The 18,135-nt window shown below is 36.1% G+C and overlaps 4 protein-coding genes across 4 annotated transcripts; 2 read left to right on the top strand and 2 right to left on the bottom strand.

Annotated features, from left to right (window-relative positions):
- Nucleotides 1–228: 228 nt before the first annotated feature.
- Nucleotides 229–5,476, top strand: LOC17881213 (K(+) efflux antiporter 6). The gene is made up of 20 exons (XM_006289332.2): nucleotides 229–795; nucleotides 1,180–1,223; nucleotides 1,505–1,566; nucleotides 1,677–1,755; nucleotides 1,830–1,891; nucleotides 1,997–2,072; nucleotides 2,174–2,248; nucleotides 2,571–2,642; nucleotides 2,723–2,806; nucleotides 2,982–3,050; nucleotides 3,159–3,236; nucleotides 3,351–3,439; nucleotides 3,525–3,621; nucleotides 3,714–3,767; nucleotides 3,997–4,092; nucleotides 4,321–4,509; nucleotides 4,599–4,676; nucleotides 4,781–4,825; nucleotides 4,910–4,999; nucleotides 5,085–5,476. The coding sequence occupies exons 1-20, from the start codon at nucleotides 519–521 to the stop codon at nucleotides 5,157–5,159; spliced, it is 1,791 nt and encodes a 596-aa protein (XP_006289394.1). The 5' UTR covers nucleotides 229–518; the 3' UTR covers nucleotides 5,160–5,476.
- A 135-nt stretch (nucleotides 5,477–5,611) lies between these two features.
- On the bottom strand, nucleotides 5,612–9,120 carry LOC17881886 (protein NDL2). Its single transcript, XM_006289135.2, has 11 exons — nucleotides 8,830–9,120; nucleotides 7,850–7,949; nucleotides 7,645–7,742; nucleotides 7,437–7,525; nucleotides 7,191–7,251; nucleotides 7,023–7,109; nucleotides 6,845–6,922; nucleotides 6,673–6,729; nucleotides 6,519–6,574; nucleotides 6,294–6,429; nucleotides 5,612–6,181 (listed from the first exon to the last, which is right to left on the bottom strand). The coding sequence occupies exons 1-11, from the start codon at nucleotides 8,887–8,889 to the stop codon at nucleotides 5,969–5,971; spliced, it is 1,035 nt and encodes a 344-aa protein (XP_006289197.1). The 5' UTR covers nucleotides 8,890–9,120; the 3' UTR covers nucleotides 5,612–5,968.
- A 3,658-nt stretch (nucleotides 9,121–12,778) lies between these two features.
- On the bottom strand, nucleotides 12,779–15,161 carry LOC17881762. The gene is made up of 5 exons (XM_006287505.2): nucleotides 14,324–15,161; nucleotides 14,119–14,174; nucleotides 13,720–13,889; nucleotides 13,490–13,641; nucleotides 12,779–13,359 (listed from the first exon to the last, which is right to left on the bottom strand). The coding sequence occupies exons 1-5, from the start codon at nucleotides 15,084–15,086 to the stop codon at nucleotides 12,989–12,991; spliced, it is 1,512 nt and encodes a 503-aa protein (XP_006287567.1). The 5' UTR covers nucleotides 15,087–15,161; the 3' UTR covers nucleotides 12,779–12,988.
- Nucleotides 15,162–15,468: 307 nt separating this feature from the next.
- On the top strand, nucleotides 15,469–17,592 carry LOC17884332 (NADH dehydrogenase [ubiquinone] iron-sulfur protein 7, mitochondrial). Its single transcript, XM_006288486.2, has 2 exons — nucleotides 15,469–15,984; nucleotides 17,095–17,592. The coding sequence occupies exons 1-2, from the start codon at nucleotides 15,560–15,562 to the stop codon at nucleotides 17,327–17,329; spliced, it is 660 nt and encodes a 219-aa protein (XP_006288548.2). The 5' UTR covers nucleotides 15,469–15,559; the 3' UTR covers nucleotides 17,330–17,592.
- The last annotated feature ends 543 nt before the right edge of the window (nucleotides 17,593–18,135 follow it).

Raw genomic sequence — 18,135 nt, 5'->3', positions numbered from 1 at the left:
ATATATATGTATTTCCTATATATATTTTTCCTTTGTTGTATATTATTTTCATAAATAAATTTATAATGCAATTAGATAATTCATTCACCCATTAACAATAAAATAAAATAATGTGTACATATTTAAGAGTCACATAAAAAAAATGAAAAGAAAATATGTATGTGTTTTTTTTTTGTCCTAATCGAAAGCATAATAAACAAGAAAGACCCATTTCATTATTAATCTCCCACATGGTGCAGTTTACAACACAACATCATCCGATAATTAAATTTTGAATACAATCCCTTATAAATAAATACTATACTGTATATAGTAAAAGTAATATAAACTAAAGTCTATATGTAGAGATGTAATGTATGAACTATGGACTAGTTGTTGACCACAGCACTGCAGCAGCAAATCTCTCTTTCCCACTTGCCCCCACTCTCCGGATCGACAGACTCACTCACGACGGTTCACCGGTTCTTCTCCTAACCGTTTTCACCTGACCGGTTTAATCCAGAACCAGCTCTTCTGCCATGGTGGAAGGAGGAGGAGGAGGAGGAGGAAGAAGAAGAAGATCCTCTCAAGTCGCTCTCCTCTTACTTTTACTCTCACTCTTTCTCTGCTTCTCCCTCGCCTCTCCTCGAGCTCTCTCTGACTCGGATCTGTTTGAAGAACCCGCCTTCAACTCCTCCTCCGTCGTCGCATCTCTCAACGGTTCTTCTTCTCTTGTTAAGCCCAAGGAAGGTAGCTTCGCCGACATCATCGATCGTGCTCTCGAGAAAGAGTTCAACGAGAGCGACCAGAATGAAGGTATACTCTTTCTTACCTTTACCTTTTCCTACTTTTTTGAATTGGCCGTGGAAACTCGAATTGGTCTAGTTTCTGAAAATTCTGTTTCTCGTGTTTGACTGATTGATTCAAATTCATGAGTTAGATCCTGAATTGGATCCGTGATCCATGGCCGATTTGGAACTTAGATGGATCCCCACATTCATCTTTCCTTTTTGGGTTCTTACGTGATCTCCCAATGTAGTAGAAATAGTATGTGCTTCTTCTAGATCGAGAGTAATTACATAACGAGATACATTTTCTGATTGGTTTCCTGAAATGGGATAGTGCGTCTTTCTATCTTGTCTTCTTACCCTTTACTCAAAATTTTGTTATTTTCTGATCTTGTTGTTATAATCGTGGCAGTGGCTGATCCTGGAAGCTTCAACAACAGCGTAGCTGGACAGCAGGTTGGTTTAATACTATAATCTGTGTGGCTGTTTAATCATGTCCTTATTAACATATGCAAATTTTGGAATTAGAGAAGATCTTTTTTTCTTTTTGCTATATAAGTTAGTTGGACACTTTCAAGTTCTTCTTTATAGGAAATTCAAGCAGTTTTTAAAACACTCCTATGTCTTGTACTTGGAATTATAGTAAATGCTTGCTTTAGATTTTGGCCATTTCTCTCATTAATTGCATAAGATGTGTATCTGAATGTGAGGTTGGTTGTTGACCTTCTGGTGATCAGGCTGTTCTGGAAACTGTAGCCAGAGTAAAGTCAACAAAGAAAAATGAGACAAAAGAGGAGAAGTACACTATTCAATTCTACTTATCGTTTCTATTCCTAAAATTCCCTTTTGATGACCTTTTATGATGTTCTGTTATTCAAGACGTATTAAGAGTTATCTAATTTACCGTAGGCATTTTCAACTCCATGACGTTTTCAACTTGAACAATGATAACAGAGCTGAGGACACTCCAACTCTGATTGATCGAAAAGTAAGTTTTTGCACAAAGACTGGGTTTGGATTTTTTGTATTAGTTCTTACATGGCAATTTTCGCGTTGTTGCAGGACAATGTCTTCATCATATCCAATTCCAAATCAAAATATCCTGTATTGCAGCTAGACTTGAGGCAAGATTCTTGGTTTTAAGTCATTTGTTCCAACATTATTCTTTCAAAGCAAGACTCTGCTATCCGTAATTAGTCATCTGACTTTGCTTCTTATGCCATCGACAGACTAATATCAGACCTGGTGGTTGTTATTGTCTCTGCAACTTGCGGTGGTATCGCGTTTGCTTGTGCTGGACAGCCGGTCTGATTTTCATGCTACTCCTATTCTCTTACATTATGAATTTAGGTTAAGTATGATGTCCCGGTTTTCTGATAGTTGTGAAACGTTTTGTGCTTATGCAGGTGATAACCGGATATTTGCTAGCAGGATCTATCATTGGGCCTGGAGGATTGAACTTCATCAGTGAGATGGTCCAGGTATGCTATGTGTTTGACCTCAAAAGATTTGAGTCTTTCGTTCTGTCCCTATAACTTTGGCTGAGAGATTTCTTTAAAGGTCTCAAATGCTTCCTTTTATAAACTATTTTTTTCTGATTGCACACGAGCAAGACAGGAATCTTTTCGTAGGAACTATTTTTTATCATCTGATGATGCTTAAGATAGACCTTAGTCCGTCTTTGAATAGAAAATCTAGAGCATTAGACTGCTGCGGAGATGAGAATGTAAATTATTATATATACATATATGTGATGCTACATGTGCTTTTTGCGCTTTCTTATTGACATGATTATTTATGTAGGTTGAAACAGTAGCCCAGTTTGGTGTGGTATTTCTGCTCTTCGCTTTGGGTCTAGAGTTCTCCACTGCCAAGGTGAGATCAACCTCTTTACTTTTCTTAGTGCTGTATTCAAATTTTACATAACAAACTAGCACCTTTCCTCATCTATGTAGCTTAAAGTTGTTCGATCAGTTGCTGTTCTGGGAGGCCTTCTTCAAATTCTTCTATTCATGTTCTTGTGCGGAATCACAGTGTCGGTGCGTCATTTATTTTATTACTGACTCTGGAAAAAAATTATGATTTCATTTTTAGTTATTGACAACTGAATACTGCTGTGGCTTTGTTCTATGTGCGACATTTGGTTTATCTAGCAAATGCTTTTTTTGAAAGTTATACTCTGTGTGACATGTTTTGAATTGGTCCTGTTTGCAGTTATGTGGTGGTAAACATTCGGAGGGTGTATTTGTAGGAGCTTTTTTGTCAATGTCGTCAACTGCTGTGGTAATTTCACTGAACTCTATAATACTTATCTAAGTAGTCCATTAGCTGGCTTTCTTTTTACTATTGTTGGCTATATGCTCATCATGCGTTTCTGCCTTGAAACTATAGGTGCTGAAGTTTCTCATGGAAAAAAATTCAACTAATTCTCTTCATGGCCAAGTTACGATTGGAACGCTTATTCTTCAGGTATCTGATTGTTCTTTACATCAACATGTTATACGGGAGTCAAACACTGACCTTTTATTGTAGAATTCCTTTTCATATGATTTGGAAGTTTGATTATATAGCATCTGTTTCTAGGACTGTGCTGTGGGTTTGCTGTTTGCTTTGCTTCCAGTTCTTGGGGGAAATTCAGGCATTGTTCATGGAATGTTGTCAATGGGGAAAGTGTAAGTAAAGACTGGTAAAGTTTTTGCTCCCAAGGTGTATTTTAAAGATTTGATGTTAATCATGCCTACACTGTGTTTTATTTAGGGTGGTTGTGCTGCTTTCGTTTTTGGCTGTTTTGTCAATATTATCTCGGACATGTATTCCTTGGTTGCTGAAGCTAATGGTCAGCTTATCCTCAGAGGTACATGATTTTCCTCTCAATTTTTTTTCCCTATCTTCTGGTCCAATGAAATCAAGTTTGTGATTAACCTAGAATATTTCTTCATCAATCAGACAAATGAACTATATCAGTTAGCAGCTGTTGCGTTTTGTCTACTTGTTGCCTGGGTGAGTCCTACTTAGCCTTTTCTTCCTCATATTTTTCCTTGTCAGTATCCATCTTATGTTATGGTTGATCAGGATTCTCATTTGTCCGTTACTTCTCTTATCTGGTGTGTATCGTTATGTCAGCATATTGGTTTAACTGGCCTTTTATGATTTTTTTTTGTCTATAGTGATAAGGTGGGATTAAGTTTTTGTCAACATGTTTGTTTTGACTCGTCTTTTATGATTTCAGTGTAGTGATAAGCTGGGATTAAGTCTTGAATTGGGTTCTTTTGCCGCGGGGGTCATGATATCCACCACTGATCTCGCTGAACATACATTGGAGCAAGTACGTTTTTGACCACATGTTACCAAAAAGGCTTATTGTTTCTTTCTCCTCCCATAGCTGTTCTTAGTGTTCTCTGATGAAAGAGAAAAAGAGAGTCAGAGTTTGATCATAGTCTGGGTTCTTGTTGGGGGTGAATGTGATGGATAGGATATAATGAGTTGACGAACATCTAATCTTAAACCCTTAACCAGTCCACATAGTCTAACTGTGACACTATATTTTATGCAGATCGAACCCATCCGTAACCTGTTTGCTGCACTTTTCCTAGCAAGCATTGGGATGTTAGTTAATGTTCATTTTCTGTGGACTCATGTGGATATACTGCTAGCCTCTGTGATATTAGTAATTATCATTAAGACAACAATAGTTACAACCGTTGTCAAGGGATTTGGATACAACAACAAGACGGCTCTCCTGGTAAAACATTGTGTCTCATATTAACTATGATCTATCATGTTTGCTTTCATATACTCTGTGCCTTACCATCCCGAGTCAAATTGATGCAGGTTGGAATATCTCTGGCTCAGATAGGGGAGTTTGCCTTTGTACTACTTAGCCGTGCGTCCAATCTTCACCTCATCGAAGTAAGTAACACAACTTGCTCCTTTTTGGACAATATACATAGTAGGATTTAAAATCTTATAAGGTAGTTTTGAAGAAAGAAGCTTATAGTTATGGAAATTTTCAGGGGAAACTGTATTTGCTTCTCCTCGGGACAACCGCTCTAAGCCTGGTATGATCAGATAACTTTCTGTTGCCTCTTCTCCATATGTGTCCAAGTAAGTAGCTGAGTTGGTTTGGTTGATGGTTTTCGCAGGTTACGACACCGCTGGTTTTCAAAATGATTCCAGCGGTTGTGCATCTAGGGATATTGTTAAAGTGGTTTTCTCCAGACAGTACTATAGAGGTGAGTTGGTGTGTTTTTTGGTTGGTTCATTCTTAGTTTATATGATATCCATAACTAAATGAAAAGAGCTTATGGCATTGATCAGAAAGGAGAAATCGTAAGATCAGAAAGCGGTAAGCAACGGATGATTCTAATGTCACGCCAATCCCACAGCTCCTGAAAACCACAATGCTTCTTCTCAACTGAAGTTTGGTACACCAATTTTGACAAAAAAGAAAACAAAAGCAAGGAAGCTATATGTGGTCAAGAAGAAGAAAAACACTAACATTGTTTGTTGCCTTGGGAGTAACTAACCCACAATTCATTTGTCCATTGTAATTAGTATTGTTTCTTTTTCTCTTTCCTTTATGTAATCTTCCGTCACAAACAAGTTTGATTTTTTTTTTCTCTCTTGTAATCATATATACTAAAGCTTATACCACTATACTTTGTGCAACCAAAAATATATGAGAGAATAGAGCCAGCTCTTAATTAGTTTTTGAAGAGTGAAGACAAATGTTTTAGCCAGTTGGAAAACAAAACAGCACTCTTGTCTCCGGATTACAATTTTCAGCAACTCTTTTTTCAGCACTGGTTCATCTGAACAGGCACATGTATTGAAAGAGAGAACAGAAATTAGTATGTGGATTATTTTCCTTAAATAATTATTCAACCGAATGTACAGAGAACAAGAACAGCTACCACAAAATAAACCTTTAAAGACAACTTTAATGAATCAAAATATAAGAGATCTGTAGTCTCTCTCACTCTACCATATATCAATCCCTTCCCCATCCCCTTTTTCTTTACTATTCTTACTCCCTCTCTCTCTCTCTCTATATATATATATATAGATGATCAATATATCTGTCTATATCTACAGCTTAAATCATAACAGAGGAACAGCTCCAACTCCAACAATGGTGACTTTATGTGGTGTATGATTCACTTGTTGTATATATATAAATGTGTGTGGCAGAGGAGGTAGGGCTATAGAGCGAGTCTGGTCTTTATTGGCTTGAGTTTTAAGCCCATGTTTTCAGGGGAGAGAAGCTCGGGAGAAATTCGGGTTGGGCTCAAAGGACTTCTCGGACTTACGCTCTGTGTCGGACGATACAAGCCATATCCCATCAAAAAGTATTCCATTGGTATTACCATCGCCTGCGGTTGTTCTTCACTCACCAACGACCCACTTCCCTGCACCTGTTACATGTAATATGATTTAGGGTGGCCACACTAACCAAAACCAAACTGAAATTTTGTTTCAAATCAAACCGTTCAAAAGAGGCATATGTGTTAGTTAGCATTATGGTACCTCGACTAATGCACCATATCGTCTGTCTAGTTTTGTAGTCATGTGAACAGCCTCGGAGTGGTATGCAGAATTTTCACCAATGAATATTAGAGTTCTGCATTGCAATTTCCTTAACCCTTCACTAAGATCCACTCTCCTGTTCCACCCAAACCATAAACACAATATTTTATCAGCTTAAGACTATAGTCTGGAAATGAAATCGACAGAGAGAAAGTAGAGAATTACCCGTTGATTGCCTCAAGGAATCTCCATACATTTGTACTCTGCCGCTCACAAAGTAACTGGATAATTAAAAGATTAAACAACAACATGTAAATTTTAATTCAAAATGTCAAAGCATCGCAAAATTGCAAGAAAAGAGAAGAAAGATTTTACTAACTCTTCTGCATTCTTGAACAATATCTGATTCTGGAACTTGACCATTACCTCGAACTTCCTATGAGAACATATGTCAAAACTTTAACATTTATCTAATCCAAAAGTAAAAATAGTGTCTACTTCTTGAGAAACATATGAAAATTTACAAGAAACCTTTGAATCCAAAACCATACCTTGCTGAAGTACCGTTTTAGTAACAATTCTTTAACCACTCCACATGTGCCATAGTAGTATAGTAAATTGGACATAACCTGCATAATAAGTTAGGAGTATCTGATATGAGAATTAGATAATCAAGGCCATCATAACCTCAAGTCAGAAAGCAAAAAAAAAATCTTTGTAAGAAAAAACCTTATTGCACAACCATTCTGACCAAGAAGGTGCTTGGCACAGTGGAGAGACAAGTATTAAGCCCAGAACTCTCTGCCTGTACTTCATCTGGAAGAATTAAGTATCAAGCAAAATTAAAATTTTAACATCAAGTAGAATGATAAATGTAAGAGATGGACCTTTACTTACAGCAAATAAGGTCAGAACGTAAGCTCCAGCAGTGACACCCATACACATTACTGCACCAAGCCTGGATAAGAGACAATAAGCAATAAATAAGGGGGGAATTATATTAAACTAAAAGCAAAAAAATAGCCTCATGTGAGTCTCAAGAGAAAGACTTTGGTAACGAAGACCAGGTTAACAATATAGCAAGCATATAGGCAGTTTAAAAACAATCACAAATAAAACTTAAGTGTGAGATGGATTTGTTACCCGAAAAAATTAAGAACCTCAACAATCTGGTCGGCTAAGTCATCAGCTGAGAGCAAAGGAGCATCAACACTGATCATCGGAGCTCCCAACTGCAATGACTCTTGAAGAAAGCGATCTCATAAGGGATATGAATTGCATAGCCATTGGAATGTCACAGAGGATAAAATACCAGAAATATATAAAAGTTGTAAAAGATCCAGTTACCAACCTCATGGCCAAGAGGACTGATGTGATATATGCAAAAGTTGTGGAGTAACAAGGAACTAGCTTCAGGACAAAACAACAATCCTTGAAAACAGAACATATCTGTCAAGAGCAAACAAGCACCAAATCAGAAGAAGCATTTCATTTTCTAATCATATATCACTGAGCTACTCGAGCAATAGCGGGAAGAGTTAAAAAAGAATACTTACAATTTAAACCAATATCAGGATAAGTGATAAGAGCAGGTTTATCTGGATCTCCACAAACGGCAACACATACCGGGCCATAAGTAGTCTCCACATGGTGTTCCTACATCAACACAAATGTAGAATTTAAAGTCGGTAACTAAATCCTCTATGAAATAAATGAAAACAAAACAAAAGAGAGTAAATAACATGCATAGATTTAGAGGTCCACACACCTAGAAAAATTCATTCCCTTAAGTGAGAAATATAAAGTGATTAGAGAGAGAGAAAGAGGCCTAACTAACAAAAGAAAAGAAGCAAACTTTTTTTACCATAAAAATCAGAAATGGTCAAACAAAAAAAAGGATCATTGAAGTCTAACTATCAACAGTTGGAACCAAAAACCTCGTCATGGAATTTTAATTAATTGCAATGAGAAAGACGAATGTGAAATAAATATCCTTTAATCTTATCAAAGCAGAAGAAGATTTGGTTCAAATGTTAAAGTGTCGCTCAATAGAACCATGAATTGCGGAATACATTAGAAACCCAGAACATTACAATTATCTCAGCAACCTTTTTAAAAAAAAAATCAAACCTTAAGTAAGAAATCGAACGAAGCAGATAATGAACAAACACACATTACGTAATTTTTGGATTATATTACCGACACCAGCATCATTCCAAAATGTCAGCTTGAAACAATTTAAAAAAAATTAGCAAATTACCTGAATTAATAAAAAAAAACTACGCAGCATTGTTTCTAGTAAACAAACGATTCCCAGAAATTGCTATTGAAAATAAAACACTATTCATACTTGGAAAACAAAAGCAGAATCATCCATCATGAAGGAACAAAGCAGCTCGAAGAATGCAGAAACCAAAACCAAAATCAATAAGTTTTACCATTTCTCCTATCTTCTTCTTTCTTCTTCCCGTTATTATTTCTCACTACATTAAAAAAAAAAAAAAAAAAAAAAAAAAAGAAGAAGAAAAAAGCGTACCTGTCCTCCAAGAGACAATGCCTCCATATCAATGGAGACAGAATCGCTTGAATCCGCCATCTCCTTCTCTTTCTCTATCTCTCTCTCTCTGTATATTTATTCAAAAAATCAAAAAAAAAAAGCAGAGTATTATGTTTCCATGGCCTTCTTCTCTCTTCTTCTCTTCTCTCTCACAAAAACGATGGCTATCTTCGTTTTTTTCTGTTTATAAATAGATGGACTTCTTGTGTTTAAGACTTACAACAAAAATTAAAATTATAAATATTAAATATTAAATAAAAAAACCAGGTGAGAGAACTCGTTCTGAGTCACCGACGGTCGACTCGGTTTAATGTAGGACCTGTATTAACTATATATATATTATATATAATCACAGGGCTTAACTCTATACCCTGATCAATATCTTAACCTTAGTTAAAGGACCGACAGTTTCATTCTTTTCTAATCTTCTCATTCTCACCCCCCTTCTTTTCTTTTTTATCATTTTTATCCCCTTAACCTGTCGGCACCCTCAATTTCCCCACTGTTTTTTTCACCTTTTTTTGTTTCTACACAAAAGTTTCATAATTTTCCCAGATATTCATATGTTTGAAACAGTTATTTCAATTAATTTCCTGGCTAGAATGTGAATATATAAGTGTATTCATGATCGTTTGTATCATGAGGTACTTTAAATTCAATTTGGGATATAACACAGGGGGGGAGAGTGATATTATAAAATGTAGAGGGGCCATAATAAAGAAGGAAGAATCATCTGTTATTAAGAGAGAAAATAAAGTCCGCGAACTGTTGACTTTTTGACCGATTGGTTTGAGAGACGGGCCAAAGTGAATCCTTTGGGGCAGGATGGATCCTCAGCCGTCGGATTCTTTTTAACTCGTTTATTTTCTTTTTCTTGTCGTGTTATTATTTCCGATATATGGGTGAAGTGTTCTCCTCCCGTAATAAGGAAAAAAGAACAGCGTGTAGTTTTCAATAGGAAAAAACGGGGTCCAATGCGTGAGAGTGAGAACACACATGTCGTTTTCTTGTCGAGTTGGTATGTGTCATTGGCACCCAACAACAAGAGCCTTTAAGCAGTCAGTAGTAAAACCCCATATAAGTCCCTTTTGCTTCATTATTAATCCCTCCCCTCCTAAATAACCTTTTTCTTTATATCAATTTTTTTTCATTTTTATTTTATTCAATTTGCTCCATATCTGAACATCATTAATAAGTTGGTTGACCGTGACAAAATAATAAAAAAATTTAGAAACAAACAAAGAACATTTATATCACTTTGTAATAATAATCGGATCTGTTTTTAAAATCTAGAATTTCATCGTTTTCCAGCTTTTAATCATGTTAATTAACTTCGTTTGATCGCGAGTGCAAGTTGGTTAGCTCAGTAAATGAGAGGCTTCCAATACGATTATTTCCTACAGTGTTTATTCATTTTACGAATCTATCAAACATAAATATAGAAAGCGTAACACATTTACACATGTCAGTCTTATCTCTATAGTAAGATTTCAACTTTTTATATTCAATGGTAGTGTTAGGTTAAAGATCATTAAAAAAACTATCAACAGCTTTGAATTAACTTTGAACAAATTCCATGGAATATTCCTAAATCAGATTGAGCACTGTGTTGTTGTGCTAATATAACTACATTTGATAATAATCTGTGTGTTGTTCTCATTACATGCATGATTGATTGCAATGGGACAAGACAACTTACTTAGCCGCACACACTTAATCAAATTTTGTTTAAAGAAGAAGAAGAAAAAGGGAGGAGATGAATTCAAAAAGGATTAATGATGCTAGCTCACACAACTCACCGATCGAATAAAAATTCAAAATTGTACCTATAAATTTTGTTTTTGAGTGCTAATTTAACAAAGTAATGATTACATATATTAGTACCCATTCTTCTTTAGCTCTTATCACCAGCTTTTGTTTTTTATACTTTTATACTTTGTTTTTTTATATCCTATGTTTTTCATGGAAATAGTTTAATGATTAACCCACCAACCACGTTTCTTAATCTTTACATTTAGGATACCATTTTCCATATTTTTATATTTATATGCCTCTTGATTTTTCTCTCTTTGTTGAATATGCCTCTTGATTTTAGGAATATGTTTTCTAAAGTTTTGTTCCTTATCAATCACATAATAATGACTCCTATACAAGACTTTGCAATCATGTATTTCTCAGTACAATTTCACTTTTTATAGTAATGTATTGTTTTTCTTTTAAATATATTTATCAAATATAAATATATATTTTATAATAAAAAACCAACTGAACCTGGTCTTGCAGAAATAATGATATTTATTTTTCAAAAAAAAGTAATGAATTAATTATTTATTGAAAGGTACATCCATTCCATTATTAACAAGTATTCTAAATATATGATTTTTATTATTTTTATAGAACTCAAAAAATTGAACTAGCTTAGAACATTTTAAAACAGTACTAAAAGCTTTAAAAAAAATCTAAAAGAAACATATTAGTATGAGATTTTACTAGCTATCATTGAACTATTTTACTAAAAATATTATATGGAGTTAAGAAAATGGATCCATGATAAATAGAAATTGTTAATTTCTGAAAATTTTCGATCAAATAGATCTATTCTATAATATATTATACTAGACTTTTCCTTAAACATATGCCAGCAAAATATCATTGCGTATAATATAAGTCCGATCCGAAACCATTTATGATAGTCTCTCTCTATATACTAAATCAAGTGAGAAAGCAAAAGAGCATGCAGTGGTTGTTTGTTTGATCAAATACATATTACTACGTGATATCAGTTAATGTTTCCCTAATTTGCAGATCAAACGAGAAGGGCACGTGTGACGCCATTACTCTTTACAACTTTTAAAAGCTTACTTTACCATTTGGTGATCTTAATACAAAAATTAATAATTAGTGACTAAATAATTTTATTAAGTTGCTGTCTCCATCTCGCCACCATCACTCATCAATCTAAATCTTGAATCATCCCTTCTCTCATTATTTGGGAAACTATACACGAATCTTCGCCGACAATGTTTTATGTATGTAGTAGTCATACGTACACTATTTAGATACGTCCACACCATCCACACACACGCATAAAAGAAGAGGAAAAATCATACTACAATCAATCTAGTACTGTAATTTTTGTAAAAGATATTATATATCGATCAGAAAAAGGTATTTAAAAGTTACGTCGTATTAGCTTTGTTTCTTACATTATCTAATAGAGACGTTTCTTTGCTTTTAATCCAATTCATTATTACATCATGGCTATATTGGCTTATATGGAAGTTGTTGCACACATATATTGACTACGTGTCCATTTGTAGAAACTTCCATTACTTCAAGTCTAGAGAAAATGAAGTTTATATCTTTCCTACTCTTTGTTCGTATATATTGATCATCAAACCAATATCAAATTTTCGAACATTCCTCGGTTAGACTTTTCTTTATATCTTTTTCTTTAAGACGTGAACAAAAAGAGTTGTACAGTATATTTTGATGGTTTTTTTAATTAAAAACTGGTAACAGCTTCTCTTAATTCATACAAACTCATTAAAAACCACAAATCATTTCATATTTCAGTAGTTAGTAAAGTCTACGCAGAAGAGGCTTGTGGTTAAGGCTTTTCTAACACTTTTATGTGTCAAGTCTGCTTTTTCATGTGATAATGATTAGAAACATAACAACGCACACCCAAACATTAACACGAAACAAATAGATAATCACACGCAATATTACTCGTTTTTACCATTTATATTCTTTTCCGACAACGTAACTGCGTCATCTTCGAAAATCTAGATATATTACATTGTTGGGGTAATAGCCATAATAGCCATAATAATATTATTAGCTCACAAAAGATTACACGAAAGGCCCATTAACATTAACACTGACAGAGCAATGATGAAACAACAAGACCCATAAAGACATGATATGAACAGAAGCTTTTTTGTCATTTCTGTTGGTTTAAAGACGCTGCTGATCTTAGGACGACTCACGAGTTTACATTACGATATGAAGGTTCTAAAATAGTTACAAAAGTTAACATGTTATAATCATCTCTAGACAACAATTACTTCTGCAGCATTCTTCCATATGTGGGATAATAAAAAAGCCGATTTCACTAACTACAAGTGGTTTAGACTCATAGCTCCATGTCTGAAACCTCAACCTCAGTCCCGTTCACCAAACTATCCGAGAAGACAAAAGGTTGACACTTGGACTTCTCTTGAATGTTGCTATGTCTATGTTTGAAGAGCTTCATTTTCGTTTCTTCCTCCTTATTATGACTCTCTTCTTTACGCTTTCTTGTGTTTCTGCTGAGAATTGAGATCGATGACACAATGTGTCCATCAGCCATGTCTTCATCTTGATCAAACTCTTCTTGTTTTTTCTGCAATGTGGCTCCGAGACTGAGATCTGGTCTTGACATGTGAATCACAGTTTTGGCATACTTTTTGGAATGGTCACAGTCAAACACCTTTAGTCCTTGCTCTTCAACGGATACAAGCCATTCTGGAGATCAGGTGTAGTACAACAGGTTAGCCTAACATAAAGAACATAAGGAATAACAGCTCCAGAGAATAGACGAAAATGTTCTGTAGAACATAACAAATCACTCAGGAACATAGTCAACATAACATACCAATGAAGGATGCGGGAGTCAAGTTTCTCAGTGAATCTGCATCGCTAATCACTTCACCTTGACCGATTACCCAATTGACCAAGTGATACGGAATAAGTGAATTGGAGAACATGCTCATGTACTTGCTGGTTCTCTCTTGATCGCTATTTTTCCTGTGTGATAGTTTTGAGTATCAAACAGAATAATTAAGCAACTGAAGAAATGAATCCCATAGACCTTATAAGCAGTACCTTAGAGAAGCCATAGCCTTGTCAAAAAGAAATAACCACTTAATAGCGATGTTCTTCAAGTGTACACTTCTTTGTGAAGTTACATTTCCAGGGTTGAGGAATAGCTTCTCTGCTGATTTAATCACAGCCTTTGTTATGATTTCCATTAAAGTAGCTTCATCTTCTGGACCCTGAAAGATTAAAAGCTTCCCATGACAAAGTAACTTAATTCTATGTTACATACAGTGCGATCTTGTAAAGCAACTATACACATTCTTGGACATCCGACAGTGTACACAACTAGAAAGCACCACTAACGTATAACAAAAAATTGAAGCATGATAATGAGTTCAAACTTTAAAGGCAGCCAAGGAGATAAAACCATATACAGTTGATACATAGTTTAGTCAGAGAACCAACCAGTAGTGAGGTTAGATGCAGATATGGCTCCAGAAGCAACATCTTGATTATGACATCTGCAACGAGATCACATGAATAAAAACAAAACCAATCGAGATATCTGGAAACGTATAAAGAAGAAGACACTTTGTCGAAATTGATTCCATATTCAATGCCCAGTAAATCTTACGTTATCAAAAGTAGCTGAAGAAAAGGTAACACTCACCAAAAAAGTAGCAACTGTGGAACCCAGAAATCATCTGTAGCACAGATTCCTGCAGATCTTCTTCTAGTTCGGATCTGCTTAATTTCGAATCGAATCTCAAACACAAACTGAGCAAGAAGACCTGTGAAGCTACGATTCCAGCTAAGTAACCAACGGGACAGGACTCAGAATCAATCTCTTTACGCAATCTTTCACTAACAAATGGCATGAAGACCTCCAAGCAGCCATCCACTCTACAATTGTCTTCCACTTCATCCACAACCCAAACCCTACTCAACTCAGCAAAACTAAACCCAGAGACCATCAACACATCACCATCTTCACATCCTGGTTCATCAACACAGTACATGCTAATATAGCTCACAATCCCTTCTAACAAACTCAAAGCATCTCTCCTCCTAGTAACAACCAAACGACTCAGCTGGTAAACAAGAGGAGATAACAGAGCTACCTTCTTGACGCCGGGAAACGAATCGGAGAGAGAAACAAGCAGCTGGAAGAAGCTCGAAGTTAACCTAACGGAATCGTCCCGGAAAGCTAATCTGGAAGAGTAGAATCTGACGGCAGAATAGAACCATACGAGTTCGAGAGGTAGTGGTTCGGGAAGATCGTGAAGGATACGAGTGAAGATGGAGTCGAAATCGGAGAAATTGGTTCCCCCGCTTCGGTACTGCAACAAGAGCTGCTTGATCGAGTCACCGAGAAGTGGTTTCAGAAATTCGAGGTGACTCTGAGGCCTGGGTTTACAAATCGGAGCTTGCATTTTTCAGAATTTTCCCGGTGACGGAGAAGGGATTTTGAAATTTGAAAAGTTGGGAGAGAAATAGAGAAACCCTATATGTAATAATACTCTGATACGAAAAATATTCAAAGAAAAGGGGGAGAATAAAGAGAGGGAATCCTAAATGTTTAATGTGTTCATTACATTTTCAAATTGTGGTAATTTAAAATGATTTTTAATGTAATTATTAAAATTACAATAAAATAAGTATATGATATTTTTAGGTTTTGGTAAAAATTGCTTTATTAATGACAATGAAAGTACATGGTAATTGTTTTTGCAAATACATTAACAAGGTGAAAGAAATGATAAATGTCTCAAAATTATTCAATATAAATATAAAGTTCTTCTCCGTACCTGTATTTAGTAAATGGTTAGATAGAGAGAGTCGCCTGGTTATCTCAACTCCACGACGAGAGGAAAAAAAAAAAGAAAAACTCAAAGAGACAATCTCAATGGCGATGATTACGCGCAACACCGCCACGCGCCTCCCTCTCCTCCTCCAATCTCAACGCGCCGTCGCCGCCGCCTCGTCGGTCTCTCACCTACACACATCCCTTCCCGCTCTCTCTCCCTCCGCATCACCGACTTCCTACACCAGACCTGGTCCGCCTTCCACCTCCGCTCCTCCTCCTGGTCTCTCCAAGGCAGCCGAATTTGTGATCTCTAAGGTTGATGATCTCATGAACTTTGCTCGTACGGGATCGCTCTGGCCTATGACCTTTGGTCTCGCTTGCTGCGCCGTCGAAATGATGCATACCGGTGCTGCTCGTTACGATCTCGATCGATTCGGTATCATCTTCAGGCCTAGCCCTCGCCAGTCTGATTGTATGATTGTCGCCGGGACTCTTACCAACAAGATGGCTCCGGCTCTTCGCAAGTACGCCTCTCTCTCCCTCTTTCATGGAATTTAACGGCTGATTTATATCTTTGGATCTCGGATTTAGTTTTTGTCTTGGTTTTCGTGGGAAGATTTGTTCCTTATTCAGTTTTTGTTGTTCTGCTTGATATGCCTCTAAATTAGGTTTTTGGAGGATATAATTGGGGATTTCGATTAGGATTTTCACCTACCCTGCGATTCTAGGGTTCATGTTTTCTGATTATATTGCGAGGTCTGTGACAAATTGAGAATTGCTGTAGGAAGTATAGGTTTGACCTGGGAAGTCATGCAGTTTCCTATTCTTTGTCTAGAGCAGATATATTGTTGAAGTTTTTGGTTCGAATTCATGAACTTGCGAGTGTTCTAGCATTCAGGGATGAAGAGTAGGTTTTTGGAAGAGTTATATAATCTGTGCTTGTCTTTTGTGAGGAGATAGGGATTTTAGATGATCTAACTTGGTTGTAAGTAGGGGAACATGTTTTAGTGTCCTTTCAGCAACCATCATGCTTGGCCTTATCAAAGCTGGTCCTAATTAGAGATTGGAGATATCATTCTTATGATTTTTTCTTGTATCTAATTTGGTGCTCCTTCTCCTGGCTGAGTGGGATCTTGCATGATTACTTTACTTCGTTGTCTTTGAGTCCTGATGTCCATTTCTTTTGCAATGTGTTTTTTTTATGGAAATGGGTATCGAACGCACTTAAAGATTCCTATTTTATTTGTTTGAAGGAAGGCCCTTCTTTCAACTGTTGCAGAACATATCATAAATCTTGTATGTGTATGTTTTCTGGTAGACAGCTGAGCTTGTATGATGAAGTCTCTAGGCCCAGACACAATAGATAAAGTAATCACGGGTTCTCAAAACAATAACCATTAAGATGAGCAAAAATTATATGCATTTGAGAGATGATTGACAGCTTTATAAGTTGGTCTAGCTTAGTTCTTGTGCTAAATTATATATTAGTGAGAAACAAGTAATAGAGGTATGTTCAGAAATCAGTCTTGATCTGGTAGAATTAAGAGAAGTTGTGTATGCGGATGAACTCATTGTTCTGATCTTGTTTATTTTTATGTGAAATTCCAACTTCTAATGTCTGGATACAATGACAGGGTTTATGACCAGATGCCCGATCCAAGGTGGGTGATATCAATGGGAAGTTGTGCCAATGGAGGAGGATACTATCACTACTCCTACTCGGTGGTTCGAGGGTGTGACAGAATTGTCCCGGTCGACATTTATGTCCCTGGGTGCCCACCAACCGCTGAGGCTTTGCTCTATGGACTCCTCCAGCTTCAGAAGAAAATCAACAGACGCAAGGATTTCTTGCACTGGTGGACCAAGTGAGCTTTAAATCCTTCATCCAGTCATGAAAGGGGCCTTTTCAGACATTTTTACCAAAGTTTGGGGATAATAATAAATCGTGGACGTTTCTGGATTGCATGTTTCTTTGTGGTGGAGATGCCATGTAAAGGAGTGTGTTTCTAAGTTTGTTATGGAAACTTAATAAACTTAAGATGTTGTTGTCTGAGTTCTTTTGTTATATTATCAACCAGTTTTCAGCTAGATGCTGACTATTGCTAATTTTACATATGTTCTTTTTTAATATACATACGAGTGTGTGTGTGAGTATTCTAAAGCATATACAGTCGGCATCTGTTACTCTTAACATTCCATAATACATATTGTGAATGAAAAGTACTGGTTTAAATTCAAGCCAAAACTATAACTTTGCTAGTTCTAAACTAAAATTTACTTTGATCAAGCCAGAACCATTGCATTAGATCATTGATTAAGACAAATGGGTGAATGTGAATCATGGTGATGAGATGTTTCAAATCCAAAAAGCACTGGTCTTAGTTCGAGATCATACATTAAACTGAACAAAAAACCAGCAAGTCATCAAAACATACAAATAGACTTCCTTTAGAGAAATATAGGAAGACTGTCCTACAATCAAAAATCGATCTCCAATTCCTTCAACCTCAACTCTAATGGCAATGTCCTCCTTGCAAATGTAGGAAGACTTGATTTGCTGCGATGACCAGAAGAAGACAGTGCAGCCTGAGAGTCAGAGATCGATTCACGTACAGGATTGGTGAACCTTTGCTGCAGATTATAAAATACCAGAGTTTCTAAACGACGATGAACTT

The sequence above is a fragment of the Capsella rubella genome, unplaced genomic scaffold (genome assembly GCF_000375325.1).
Source record: "Capsella rubella cultivar Monte Gargano unplaced genomic scaffold, Caprub1_0 scaffold_6, whole genome shotgun sequence".
Lineage (NCBI taxonomy): Eukaryota > Viridiplantae > Streptophyta > Magnoliopsida > Brassicales > Brassicaceae > Capsella > Capsella rubella.
This window is presented reverse-complemented; position numbering and strand designations above follow the sequence as displayed.

Excerpts from the sequence above, each read along its gene's own strand:
- LOC17881213 (XM_006289332.2), top strand. The coding sequence starts at position 519 with ATGGTGGAAGGAGGAGGAGGAGGAGGAGGAAGAAGAAGAAGATCCTCT. Across the intron at positions 3,237-3,350 it reads TTGGAACGCTTATTCTTCAG|GACTGTGCTGTGGGTTTGCT; the intron begins GTATCTGATTGT and ends ATCTGTTTCTAG. Across the intron at positions 3,440-3,524 it reads ATGTTGTCAATGGGGAAAGT|GGTGGTTGTGCTGCTTTCGT; the intron begins GTAAGTAAAGAC and ends TGTTTTATTTAG.
- LOC17881886 (XM_006289135.2), bottom strand. The coding sequence starts at position 8,889 with ATGGCGGATTCAAGCGATTCTGTCTCCATTGATATGGAGGCATTGTCT. Across the intron at positions 6,575-6,672 it reads TTGTTCAAGAATGCAGAAGA|TTACTTTGTGAGCGGCAGAG; the intron begins GTTAGTAAAATC and ends TTAATTATCCAG. Across the intron at positions 6,430-6,518 it reads TTCCTTGAGGCAATCAACGG|GAGAGTGGATCTTAGTGAAG; the intron begins GTAATTCTCTAC and ends TGGGTGGAACAG.
- LOC17881762 (XM_006287505.2), bottom strand. The coding sequence starts at position 15,086 with ATGCAAGCTCCGATTTGTAAACCCAGGCCTCAGAGTCACCTCGAATTT. Across the intron at positions 14,175-14,323 it reads CCACAGTTGCTACTTTTTTG|ATGTCATAATCAAGATGTTG; the intron begins GTGAGTGTTACC and ends ATCTCGTTGCAG. Across the intron at positions 13,642-13,719 it reads AAGGCTATGGCTTCTCTAAG|GAAAAATAGCGATCAAGAGA; the intron begins GTACTGCTTATA and ends ACTATCACACAG.
- LOC17884332 (XM_006288486.2), top strand. The coding sequence starts at position 15,560 with ATGGCGATGATTACGCGCAACACCGCCACGCGCCTCCCTCTCCTCCTC. Across the intron at positions 15,985-17,094 it reads ATGGCTCCGGCTCTTCGCAA|GGTTTATGACCAGATGCCCG; the intron begins GTACGCCTCTCT and ends ATACAATGACAG.